This window comes from Scyliorhinus torazame, chromosome 16, assembly GCF_047496885.1.
Source record: "Scyliorhinus torazame isolate Kashiwa2021f chromosome 16, sScyTor2.1, whole genome shotgun sequence".
Classification (NCBI taxonomy): domain Eukaryota; kingdom Metazoa; phylum Chordata; class Chondrichthyes; order Carcharhiniformes; family Scyliorhinidae; genus Scyliorhinus; species Scyliorhinus torazame.
This window is the reverse complement of record NC_092722.1, coordinates 130,189,953-130,202,112: the sequence shown is the minus strand read 5'-3', so window position 1 is coordinate 130,202,112 and position 12,160 is coordinate 130,189,953. Positions and strand designations below refer to the sequence as shown.

The 12,160-nt window shown below is 45.5% G+C and overlaps 1 protein-coding gene across 1 annotated transcript in view; it reads right to left on the bottom strand.

Moving 5' to 3' along the window:
* Positions 1-12,160, bottom strand: part of fra10ac1 (FRA10A associated CGG repeat 1) — a 57,920-nt gene that overhangs the window by 35,982 nt on the left and 9,778 nt on the right. Inside the window, exons 5-6 of the mRNA XM_072479057.1 lie at positions 4,641-4,717; positions 972-1,055 (exon numbers count right to left, since the gene is read on the bottom strand). Coding sequence (XP_072335158.1) covers positions 972-1,055; positions 4,641-4,717 — 161 coding nt within the window. The remainder of the gene's footprint in view (positions 1-971; positions 1,056-4,640; positions 4,718-12,160) is intronic.

The window sequence follows — 12,160 nt, the reverse complement described above, 5'->3', positions numbered from 1 at the left end:
AATTTATATATGCCTCAATATAAAATTAGAATTTCCATCAAAGCAACATGCTTTCCCTCAGCTCTCTGGTCTAAAGCAGACAGATATCCAGCTAAGTGCTGGACTTATCCTCCAAATGCCACATCTCAATTTACTACGAACCAAGTTACGCCTGGTCCTAGGCCTCCTCTTCCTGATAGCTCGAGTGGTAAACACAGGGTCCCACTGGCTACATCTACAGTTAATTCAGGTCTACCATATTTCCATGTCATTGTGGTGAGGCACTGCCAAGGCATACATTTACATAAAATCTAATTTAAAAACTCATTTTAAAGATCAAGAGTCTTGAAATAATTTATGTTAGACTCAAAATAGTTTGAAGTACCAATATATGGTAGCTAAGTATATTGCCTATTCTAATTTCTGATTAATAAACCATTCATAGTTTAGCATGGAATGCGGCCAGTGTGATTTTACCTGTCAAGTTTGCAATGTGTGCTTGGAGCCTCTTGAAGACATCAGTAGACTATAATTCCAGTTACAAACAGAACTTCCCAGCCGCTTCAGTAACAGAACTGATATAACAGTACATCAAATTTTGTTAAACCATTAAAAATTCCATTATATAATTCTAGCAGAATTTGTACAAAATACCCCCAAAGGGGGTCAGTTAGCTCATTGGCTGGACAGCCGGTTCGTGATGTGGATTGATGCCAACAGCGTGGATTCAATCCCCATACCAGCTGAGGTTATTCATGAAGGCCCCGCCTTCACAATCTTGTTCCTCGCCCTGGGATGTGGTGAATCTCAGGTTAAATCACCACCAGTCAGCTCTCAAAGGGGAGAGCAGCCTATGGTCTTCTGGGGCTGTGGAGACATTATTTTTCCCGATCCATTTTGTTATCCCAAGCATATGTTTTCTCCAGCAAGTTGCAGAGTATAAACAGTAACTAGCATAACTATAAAAGATTAAAGACAAAAGCACTGATTACCAAGTCATATCGTCTTCATCATCCTCTGTCCATAAAAACCTATGGTTTTCTTTTATCACGTCCAGGTCTGTTTTATCATTCACTCTGTTAACAAAAATGTACAGTCGTCTCGTCTCAGCAATCATGGAGGCTTAAAATGCAAAACTAAAATAAAGCACATTGAAGGGTCCAAAAACAGGATTGGTACATTACATCAAGGCCACAGGTATTTAATTTGGACCAGCAATGTAGTAATGAAAAACAGATTCATTTGTCAAGCAACACAAGTCAAACTGAGCCCTGAGGATTTCCGGTGTATATATATATGTCTTTACAAAGCATTGCATCTAAGGTTTTGCTCACTTTATCTCAATGATAATATGAACTATCTGTCAAATGTTGAAGTTTGAAATTTATCAAAATGACAAATTCAAACAAGATTCAATTATAACACTTTTAGTCTTATTTTCATGCCTGTGCAGGCATGAATATATATACATATATATATATATATATATATATATATATACACATATACACACTGTTTTTTAAAAACTGCATTGCTTTTAAAATGGATTCTGATGAACTGCCCAGGAGTGGCCTGATTTTTGAAACTTAGAACAGCCTAGCAAGCTTTCTGGAACGTTCCAAATTGGTTAATGGGCAGGGGTTTCCCTTGAATGGGCATGCCAAAACAGCATTCTTCTGTGGAATTTCACACCACTATTGTCAAGGCTTACTCCAGAACGCAGGGACAGTAAACTCCAGGAATTTGAATACAGGTCTGCCATACAAAGGAGGGTGATCGAAATGGATTCTCCACATGAAGTGGTAAAGACCACAATCTACCTTCCATTGTGATTTGACCATGTGATTGAAAAGCCTCTTCGTTATGAAAGGCCATAATTCACCTTCCATTGTGCATCAATGGTCATTCGTCATGTGATTGAAACTGCCCTCTGATTTTGAAATCCTTTTTTCAAAAAACTGTGACAGGGCAGTCTACAGACCATAGTAACAGCAACAAAGCTGCAAAGAAAAGGCTGTGTCATCTTTCCAGTTCAAGGCCTGTGAGGCTTAAAGTATTTTAAAAGCCTCCTCCACCCTGTTCAGAACAGCTCTGGGTTCGTCTTCATGAAATTGGGTTCCAGTTACAACAGTAATCAGAACCGGTCTACATTACCTGCTGCGCAGTCCATACATCAAAAGAACCCTTCAGTTAATCCATCTTTGACCCCAGCCATCTGAACTTCAATTGGGAAAAGCTTCCTCTTTCATTGGACTCTCAAAGATACATGCAACCACTAACCATTCTGTTAACTTACCATTAATACTGGTAAGTATTTGTGTGTGATATGTGATCAACGCAGTTAGACTTTCTGAGGTGTGTGAGAGAATAAATAATACTCCTTTCTTAAACACATGAAAGTCCGCAGTGAGTGACTTTGAAATTGACCGCTCGCTAACATAGGATTTGGGAACACACATCAGCCTTATCGAAATTAAACTACACTGATTACAGACAGAAGGGAAATATTAACAAGGCTGCACGGTAGCAAAGGTAAACTAAACCTTACAGTGGGTAGCACTGTTGCTTCACAGCGCCAGGGTCCCAGGTTCGATTCCCAGCCTGGGTCACTGTCTGTACGGAGTCTGCATGTTCTCCGTGTGTTCGTGTGGGTTTCCTCAGGGTGCTCCGGTTTCCTCCCACAAGTCCCGAAAGACGTGCTGTTAGGTGATTTGGACATTCTGAATTCCCCCCCTGTGTACCGAACAGGTGCCAGAATGTAGCGACTAGGGGCTTTTCACAGTAACTTCATGCGTGTTAATGTATGCCTACTTGTGACAATAAAGATTATTATGTTGAATTGAAGCAGCACTACACCCATAGTCTGCAATGCAAAGGTTTTTATTTTAGAACTTTGTCTGCACAAACTGTGATGACTGACATCAAGATATACATCAGGACTAGTTTCTCTGCAGCAATTTTCTATTTAGATTAGTTGCACAACGTTATATCTGTAATATACTGAAGCATTATTCACACATACCTTTTTCTGACTTTAATTTGCTGGTTGCTGGTGATCTAGTTGTTCTTGCTGCAGACAAATTATTCAACTGATTCTAAATTCAAGTACTGATGCAACAAAAAATAATTTAAAAAGCTATAAGAATGTTGGCCTTTTTTCCCCCCCCCAGAGGTGGAAATAAAAAAGGGTGAAAGTTGAGAGTTTTGCATTCAATTTTGAGCATCCCACTTGAGGGTGAATACATTGGCTGAGGGGTAGGTGTGGCACAGATTCACCGGAATGATAAATGCACTAAACAGATTTAAATTATGAGGACATGTTGATGGCAGCACGGTAGCATAGTGGTTAGCACAGTTGCTTCACAGCTCCAGGGTCCCAGGTTTGATTCCCGGCTTGGGTCACTGTCTGTGTGGAGTCTGCACGTTCTCCGCGCGTGTGCATGGGTTTCCTCCGGGTGCTCCAGTTTCCTCCCACAGTCCAAAGATGTGGTTAGGTGGATTGGCCCTTCTCGATTGCCCTTACAGTGTCCAAAAAGGTTAGGTGGGGTTACTGGGTTATGGGGATAAAGGGGATAGGTTGGAGGTGTGGGGCTTAAGTAGGGTGCTCTTTGCAAGGGCCGGTGCAGACTTGATGGGCTGAATGGCCTCCTTCTGCACCGTAAATTCTATGATTCTATGATGTTGGGCAGACTAGGTTTTTATTCCAGTGAAGAAGTTAAGCAAAGTTCTTATTGAGGTGTTTAAGATGAGTAAAGGAATTCATCGGGTAGAAAGAGAGAAACTGCCTCCCCTGATGAGGGTATCCAGAAATGGGGGCATCACCTTAAAATTAGACCCACGCCATTCAGGGATAATGTCAGAAAGCACTTCTTCCCAAAATGTAGCAAAAATCTAAAAGTATTTTCCCCAAAACATTGAAGCCAGGCCAATTGAAAATTTTAAAACTTAAGATTGATATATTTTGTTAGGCATGGGTATTAAAGGTTACAGAACCAAGCTGGGTGATGGATTTAAGGTATAAATCTGTCATGAGGTAATTGAATAATGGAACAGGTTTGATGGGCTCAAAGGTCTACCCTGTTCAGAACAGCTCTGGGTTCATCTGTATGAAATTGGACCACCTCCTGTGTCTCTAGCATACTCAACATTCTTTCTATTTGTTTGTTCTGTATTTATTTACAGATTAACTGCTGAAAGGTATATAGTAAAAATATAATTTCTGTTTGTTTTTAAAACAAAGCACCATTTTGCATTTACAAAGCCAAATATTTAGTCAAAACGTATTGGCAATGTTTGTAATTCAGAACTAAATTCAAACTTTATACACCTTTCAGGTATGCATTTTTACATATGAACAATGTATTCCCTATGACATGCACTGAAATTATTCCGATTATGGCTATTCTGTGCAGTCTGCAACAACATTTCTACCAGCAGAGTCATCACTGAAAAGGTGGTAATGTCAAGTTTGTATAAACCTCATTAAAAGGAAATGTAGTCTAAGGTAGGAACATTTTTAGGAAGATGGGATGATGTTGCTGAGTAGCTAGAGAACCATTCTCAAGTTGATTTTATTTCAACCTGATGTGGTGTCAGGACACAAGTTAGATCAAGCATTATCCTCATGAAAAAATGTAGTTGTTTCATATTTGATTACTCACGTTGATCTCTTCAAGTCTTCTACTGAGCCACCATAATATAGCAAATAGTCATTGATGTATTTCTTGTGCCGTGCATACTTGAAAAGTTAAGAAAAATGTCACAATTCTGCAAATGGCAGCAAATATCACAATATTATTTCTGTAATTAGAATGCAACACAGAAACAAGAATGGAACTTGAACACCTAACCTTTTGACTCCGATATGAATGCTGCCACTGAGCCAAGGTTGGCACCTTATCAAGAAGTATAATGCCATCACACAATCGTTGGGTAGTACATCTAGTAAACAAGTTTTCAAATGTTAACACTCATTAAACCCACCTAAATTAACACAGGGTATCCTCAGTAGTTTATTTTGAAGCAGTGCAAAGCTCTACAGAAAGGAGAATTTTAAAGGTCTCAACAAATCGAGAACTGTGTTTTACAAAAATTATTCCAGCTGCTTAAAAAGGCACACTTGAACTGTAGATTTGGAATAGTTAACAGAAGATGATTGCACAATCTTTGTAGCCAAGATCTCCATGTCTGCCAAAGCTTGCTGCAAACAATCGCTCACGATACCACTGCCTGACTGTTGTTGTGCATAGAGGCAAATGATCTGTTGGGAAACAGATGTCTGCTTTGCCAGCTTCATCTTTTCCATCTGGTAGCCATCAAACTCCCGTGTTTTCGGACGATAGCAATTGCAGGCAATAAGAAGTGTCATCCACAACTGTGGTTTGAAAAACAACTTCTGCTTTCTTCAGTATTTTATTTCAATTATTACATCAGTGCTCCTTTACCTTGTTTGTCATAACCACAGCAAGGGCTTTGACAATGGATGCTTTTCCAGCATCAAAATAACTATCCGGTACCTTTAGGACAACATCAGCTACGAGAGTTGACATCTTTCTCTGTGGAGCTTTTCCAGCCAATTTGATTTGTGGAAATGCAACCACCACCTGATTAATTTCTTCAGAAATAACAACCATTCTGAAATGGCATTTTGGGTCAATAGTATCTGGAACCAGCATGTACCATTGACTTTGCTTCTCTGTAATAGATCTCTGAAGCACGTCACTTTTCCCATAGAATGACTGCTGCCACTATCATCCCATTCAGCTTAAACATCTTTAGCTTTGGAGTTACACTCACTAATTGAGCAATTTAGGAGTGAAATGGGTGGTGAGGATGGGCTGTGTGCTGGCCTATCAGGCTGGTTGCTAATTTCAGCATGTCTAGCACCACAAATTGCATTATATGCATTTGAATTGCTGTTGTTGTTGGAAGTCTATACGAGCACTGTGCTGAATCACAGACTGGCTACAGTACAGGAGACGGCCATTTGGTCTATGCTGTCTCTTTCCAAGAATAATTTAGTAAGTCCCACTCCCCCACCCTTCTCCATCACAATTTATTCTCTTCAGCTGCTTCCCAATTTCTTTTTGAAAGCCATGATCTGCCTCCATCACACTTCAGACATTCCATATCATAACCTTGTTGCATTAAATTATTTTCCCTCAAGTCACCTTGGATTCTTTTGTCAATCACATTAAATCTGTGGCCTCCAGTTCTCTACCCTTCCATGAATGGGTGTAGTGTCTATCCATCACCTCTTCTCTAGACCCATGATTTTTACCATCTTCATCAAATCTCCTCTTAACCTCTTTTTGAAGAATAACCTCAGCTTCTCCCATCCATCGACGTAATTAGAATCCCTGGAGCCTTTATGCACAATTGCTCAAGTCTTCATATCCTTCCAAAATGCAGTGCCCAGAATTGGACATTATGCTCCAGGTGAGGCTGAAGCAATGTTTCATGAAGGATCATCATAGCCTCCTTGCTTTTGTGCTCTATACCTCACTGTAAAAAGCCCAGGATCCTGTATGCCTTTTTAACTAGTTTTGCAACCTGCCTTGTCATCTTCAACAATTTGTGCAAAGAAACCCTCATTTCCCATTCTTTTTTTTAATAAAATATTTTATTGAAAATTTTTGGCCAACCATCACAGTACATTGTGTATCCTTTACACAGTAATATAGCAATATAAATAACAATGGCCAGTTTTATAAACAAGAAATAAATAATATATAAACAAAAACAAAACTAAATGGCAACTGCCTTGTCCCAGATAAATATTCTCCAAAAATATGTTTTAACAGTCCAATATACAATTATCTATAACAACAACCTATACATATTATACTTATATATTAACATCCCTGAGAATCCCTCTGGTTCCTCCCCCCCCCCCCTCCCACCCACCCACCCCTGGGCTGCTGCTGCTGTCTTCTTCTTTTCCATTCCCTCTATCTTTCTGTGAGGTATTCGACGAACGGTTGCCACCGCCTGGTGAACGCTTGAGCCGATCCCCTTAGGACGAACTTAATCCGTTCCAGCTTTATAAACCCTGCCATGTCATTTATCCAGGTCTCCACACCCGGGGGCTTGGCTTCCTTCCACATCAACAGTATCCTGCGCCGGGCTACTAGGGACGCAAAGGCCAAAACATCAGCCTCTCTCGCCTCCTGCACTCCCGGCTCTTCTGCAACCCCAAATATAGCCAACCCCCAGCTTGGTTCGACCTGGACCCCCACTACCTTCGAAAGCACCTTTGTCACCCCCACCCAAAACCCCTGTAGTGCCGGACATGACCAGAACATGTGGGTGTGATTCGCTGGGCTTTTCGAGCATCTCGCACACCTATCCTCTGCTCCAAAAAATTTGCTAAGCCGTGTTCCAGTCATATGCGTCCTGTGTAACACCTTAAATTGTATCAGGCTTAGCCTGGCACACGAGGACGATGAGTTTACCCTACGTAGGGCATCAGTCCACAGCCCCTCCTCAATCTCCTCCCCCAGCTCTTCTTCCCATTTCCCTTTCAGCTCGTCTAGCATAATCTCCCCCTCGTCTCTCATCTCCCTATATATGTCTGACACCTTACCGTCCTCCACCCATGTCTTTGAGATCACTCTGTCCTGCACCTCCTGCGTCGGGAGCTGCGGGAATTCCCTCACCTGTTGCCTCGTAAAAGCCCTCAGTTGCATATACCGGAATGCATTCCCTTGGGGCAACCCATATTTTTCGGTCAGCGCTCCCAGACTTGCAAACGTCCCATCTACAAACAGATCTCTCAATTGTGTTACTCCTGCTCTTTGCCATGTTCCAAATCCCCCATCCATTCTCCCCGGAGCAAACCTATGATTATTTCTTATCGGGGACCACACCGAGGCTCCCGTCTTTCCCCTATGCCGTCTCCATTGCCCCCAAATTTTCAGAGTAGCCACCACCACCGGGCTTGTGGTGTATTTCTTCGGTGAGAACGGCAACGGCGCCGTCACCATGGCTTGTAGGCAAGTCCCCCTACAGGACGCCTTCTCCAATCTCTTCCACGCCGCTCCCTCCTCTTCTCCCATCCACTTACATACCATTGAGATGTTGGCGGCCCAGTAGTACTCACTCAGGCTCGGTAGCGCCAGCCCCCCCTATCTCTACTACGCTGCAAAAATCCCTTCCTCACTCTCGGGGTCTTCCCGGCCCACACAAAACTCATGATACTCTTCTCAATCCTTTTAAAAAAAGCCTTCGTGATCACCACCGGGAGGCACTGAAACACAAAGAGGAATCTCGGGAGGACCACCATTTTAACCGCTTGTACCCTCCCTGCCAGTGACAGGGATACCATGTCCCATCTCTTGAAGTCCTCCTCCATCTGTTCCACCAACCGCGTTAAATTTAACCTATGCAATGTACCCCAATTCTTGGCTATCTGGATCCCCAAGTAGCGAAAGTCCCTTGTTACCTTCCTCAGCGGTAAGTCCACTATTTCTCTGCTCTGCTCCCCTGGATGCACCACAAACAGCTCACTTTTCCCCATGTTCAGCTTATATCCTGAAAATTCCCCAAACTACCCAAGTATCCGCATTATCTCTGGCATCCCCTCCGCCGGGTCCGCCACATACACCAATAAATCGTCCGCGTAAAGAGATACCCGGTGTTCCTCTCCTCCCCTGAGTACTCCCCTCCACTTCCTGGAACCCCTCAATGCTATTGCCAGGGGCTCAATCGCCAGTGCAAACAATAATGGGGACAGAGGACATCCCTGCCTCGTCCCTCTATGGAGCCGAAAATAGGCAGACCCCCGTCCATTCGTGACCACGCTCGCCATCGGGGCCCTATACAGCAGCTGTACCCATCTAATATACTCATCTCCAAAGCCAAATCTCCTCAACACCTCCCACAAATAATCCCACTCCACTCTATCAAATGATTTCTCGGCATCCATCGCCACCACTATCTCCGCTTCCCCCTCTGGTGGGTGCATCATCATTACCCCTAGCAGCCTCCGTATATTCGTGTTCAGCTGTCTCCCCTTCACAAACCCAGTTTGGTCCTCATGGACTACCCCCGGGACACAATCCTCTATCCTCATTGCCATTACCTTGGCCAGAATCTTAGCGTCTACATTTAGGAGGGAAATAGGTCTATAGGACCCGCATTGCAGCGGGTCTTTTTCCTTCTTTAGGAGAAGCGATATCGTTGCCTCCGACATAGTCGGGGGCAGCTGTCCCCTTTCCTTCGCCTCATTAAAGGTTCTCATCAGTATCGGGGCAAGCAAGTCCACATATTTCCTATAAAATTTGACTGGAAATCCATCCGGTCCCGGAGCCTTCCCCGCCTGCATACTCCTAATTCCTTTCACTACTTCCTCTATCTCGATCTGTGCTCCCAGTCTCACCCTCTCCTGCTCCTCCACCTTAGGAAATTCCAGCCGGTCCAGGAAGCACATCATTCTCTCCTTCCCATCCGGGGGCCGAGCTTCGTATAATCTTTTATAGAATGTCTTGAACAGTCCATTCACTCTCTCCGCTCCCCGCTCTATCTCTCCTTCCTCATCCCTCACTCCCCCTATTTCCCTCGCTGCTCCCCATTTCCTCAATTGATGGGCCGGCAACCTGCTCGCCTTCTCCCCATACTCATACTGTACACCCTGTGCCTTCCTCCACTGTGCTTCTGCAGTACCCGTTGTCAGCAAGTCAAATTCTATGTGTAACCTTTGCCTTTCCCTGTACAGTCCCTCCTCCGGTGCCTCCGCATGTTGCCTGTCCACCCTCAGAAGTTCTTGCAGCAACCGCTCCCGTTCCCTACCCTCCTGCTTTCCTTTATGTGCCCTTATTGATATCAGCTCCCCTCTAACCACTGCCTTCAGCGCCTCCCAGACCACTCCCACCTGGACCTCCCCGTTATCATTGAGTTCCAAGTATTTTTCAATGCACCCCCTCACCCTTAGACACACCCCTTCATCTGCCATTAGTCCCATGTCCATTCTCCAGGGTGGACGCCCTTCTGTTTCCTCCCCTATCTCCAAGTCTACCCAATGTGGAGCGTGATCCGAAATGGCTATAGCCGTATACTCCGTCCCCCTCACCTTCGGGATCAACGCCCTTCCCAAAACAAAAAAGTCTATTCGCGAATAAACTTTGTGGACGTAGGAAAAAAACGAAAACTCCTTACTCCTAGGTCTGCTAAATCTCCACGGGTCTACTCCTCCCATCTGCTCCATAAAATCTTTAAGCACCTTGGCTGCAGCCGGCCTCCTTCCAGTCCTGGATCACGACCTGTCCAGCCCTGGCTCCAGCACCGTATTAAAATCTCCCCCCATTACCAACTTTCCCACCTCTAGGTCCGGGATGCGTCCTAGCATGCGCCTCATAAAATTGGCATCGTCCCAGTTCGGGGCATATACGTTTACCAAGACCACCGCCTCCCCCTGTAATTTGCCACTCACCATCACGTATCTGCCCCCGCTATCCGCCACTATGGTCTTTGCCTCAAACATAACCCGCTTCCCCACTAGTATAGCCACCCCCTGTTTTTCGCATCTAGCCCCGAATGAAACACCTGCCCCACCCATCCTTTGCGTAGTCTAACCTGGTCTATAAGTTTCAACTGCGTCTCTTGTAACATAACCACGTCTGCCTTAAGTTTCTTAAGGTGTGCGAGTACTCATGCCCTCTTTATCGGCCCGTTCAGCCCTCTCACATTCCACGTGATCAACCGGGTTGGGGGGCTTTTTACCCCCCCCCCCCCTTGTCGATTAGCCATCCCCTTTTTCCAGCTCCTCACCCGGTTCCCACGCAGCTGTGTCCCCCCCAGGCGGTGCCCCCCCACCCACCCCACCCCATTCCGGCTCCCCCCTCTCCCCAGCAGCAGCAACCCAGTAACTCCCCCCTCCAACCCCCCCCCCCCCCCCCCCGCTAGATCCCCCACTAACGTAGTTACACCCCCCATGTTGCTCCCAGAAGTCAGCAAACTCTGGCCGACCTCGGCTTCCCCCCGTGACCTTGGCTCGCACCGTGCGACGCCCCCTCCTTCCTTATTCCCGCCATGATAATCATAGCGCGGGAACAAAGCCCGCGCTTCCCTTTTGGCCCCGCCCCCCATGGCCAACGCCCCATCTCCTCCACCTCCCTTCCTCCCTCCACCACCACCTGTGGAAGAGAGAAAAGTTACCGCATCGCAGGATTAATAACATAAAACTCATCTTTCCCCCCCTTTTCGCCCCCCCATACTCGCCCCACCACTTTGTTTCAAACGTTCTTTTTTAATAACCCGCTTATTCCAGTTTTTCTTCCACAATAAAAGTCCACGCTTCATCCGCCGTCTCAAAGTAGTGGTGCCTCCCTTGATATGTGACCCACAGTCTTGCCGGTTGCAGCATTCCAAATGTTATCTTCTTTTTGTGAAGCACCGCCTTGGCCCGATTAAAGCTCGCCCTCCTTCTCGCCACCTCCGGACTCCAGTCTTGATATACGCGGATCACCGCGTTCTCCCACCTACTGCTCTGAGTTTTCTTTGCCCATCTAAGGACCATCTCTTTGTCCTTAAAACGGAGGAATCTCACCACTATGACTCTAGGAATTTCTCCTGCTCTCGGTCCTCGCGCCATCACTCGGTATGCTCCCTCCACCTCCAGCGGACCCGCCGGGGCCTCCGCTCCCATTAACGAGTGCAGCATCGTGCTCACATATGCCCCGACGTCTGCTCCTTCTGGAAGACCAAGAATCCTTAAATTATTCCTCCTCACGTTATTCTCCAGCACCTGCAGTCTTTCCACACATCGTTTATGGTGTGCCTCGTGCATCTCCGTCTTCACCACCAGGCCCTGTATATCGTCCTCGTTTTCGGCAGCCTTTGCCTTCACGACCCGAAGCTCCCGCTCCTGGGTCTTTTGCTCATCCTTTAGCCCTTCGATCGCCTGTAATATCGGGGCCAACAGCTCCTTCTTCATTTCCTTTTTAAGTTCTTCCACGCAACATTTCAAAAACTCTTGTTGTTCAGGGCCTCATGTTAAACTGCCACCTTCCGTCGCCATCTTGGTTCTTGCTTGCCTTCCTTGCCGCTGCTCCAAAGGATCCACTGCAATCTGGCCACTTCCCTCTCCTTTTTCCATCCGTTTCCAGGGGGGATTCCCTTCTGTTTTACCGCACAGTGCTTCTAGCCGTTAAAATTGCCGTTGGGGCTCTTATTAAGAGCCCAA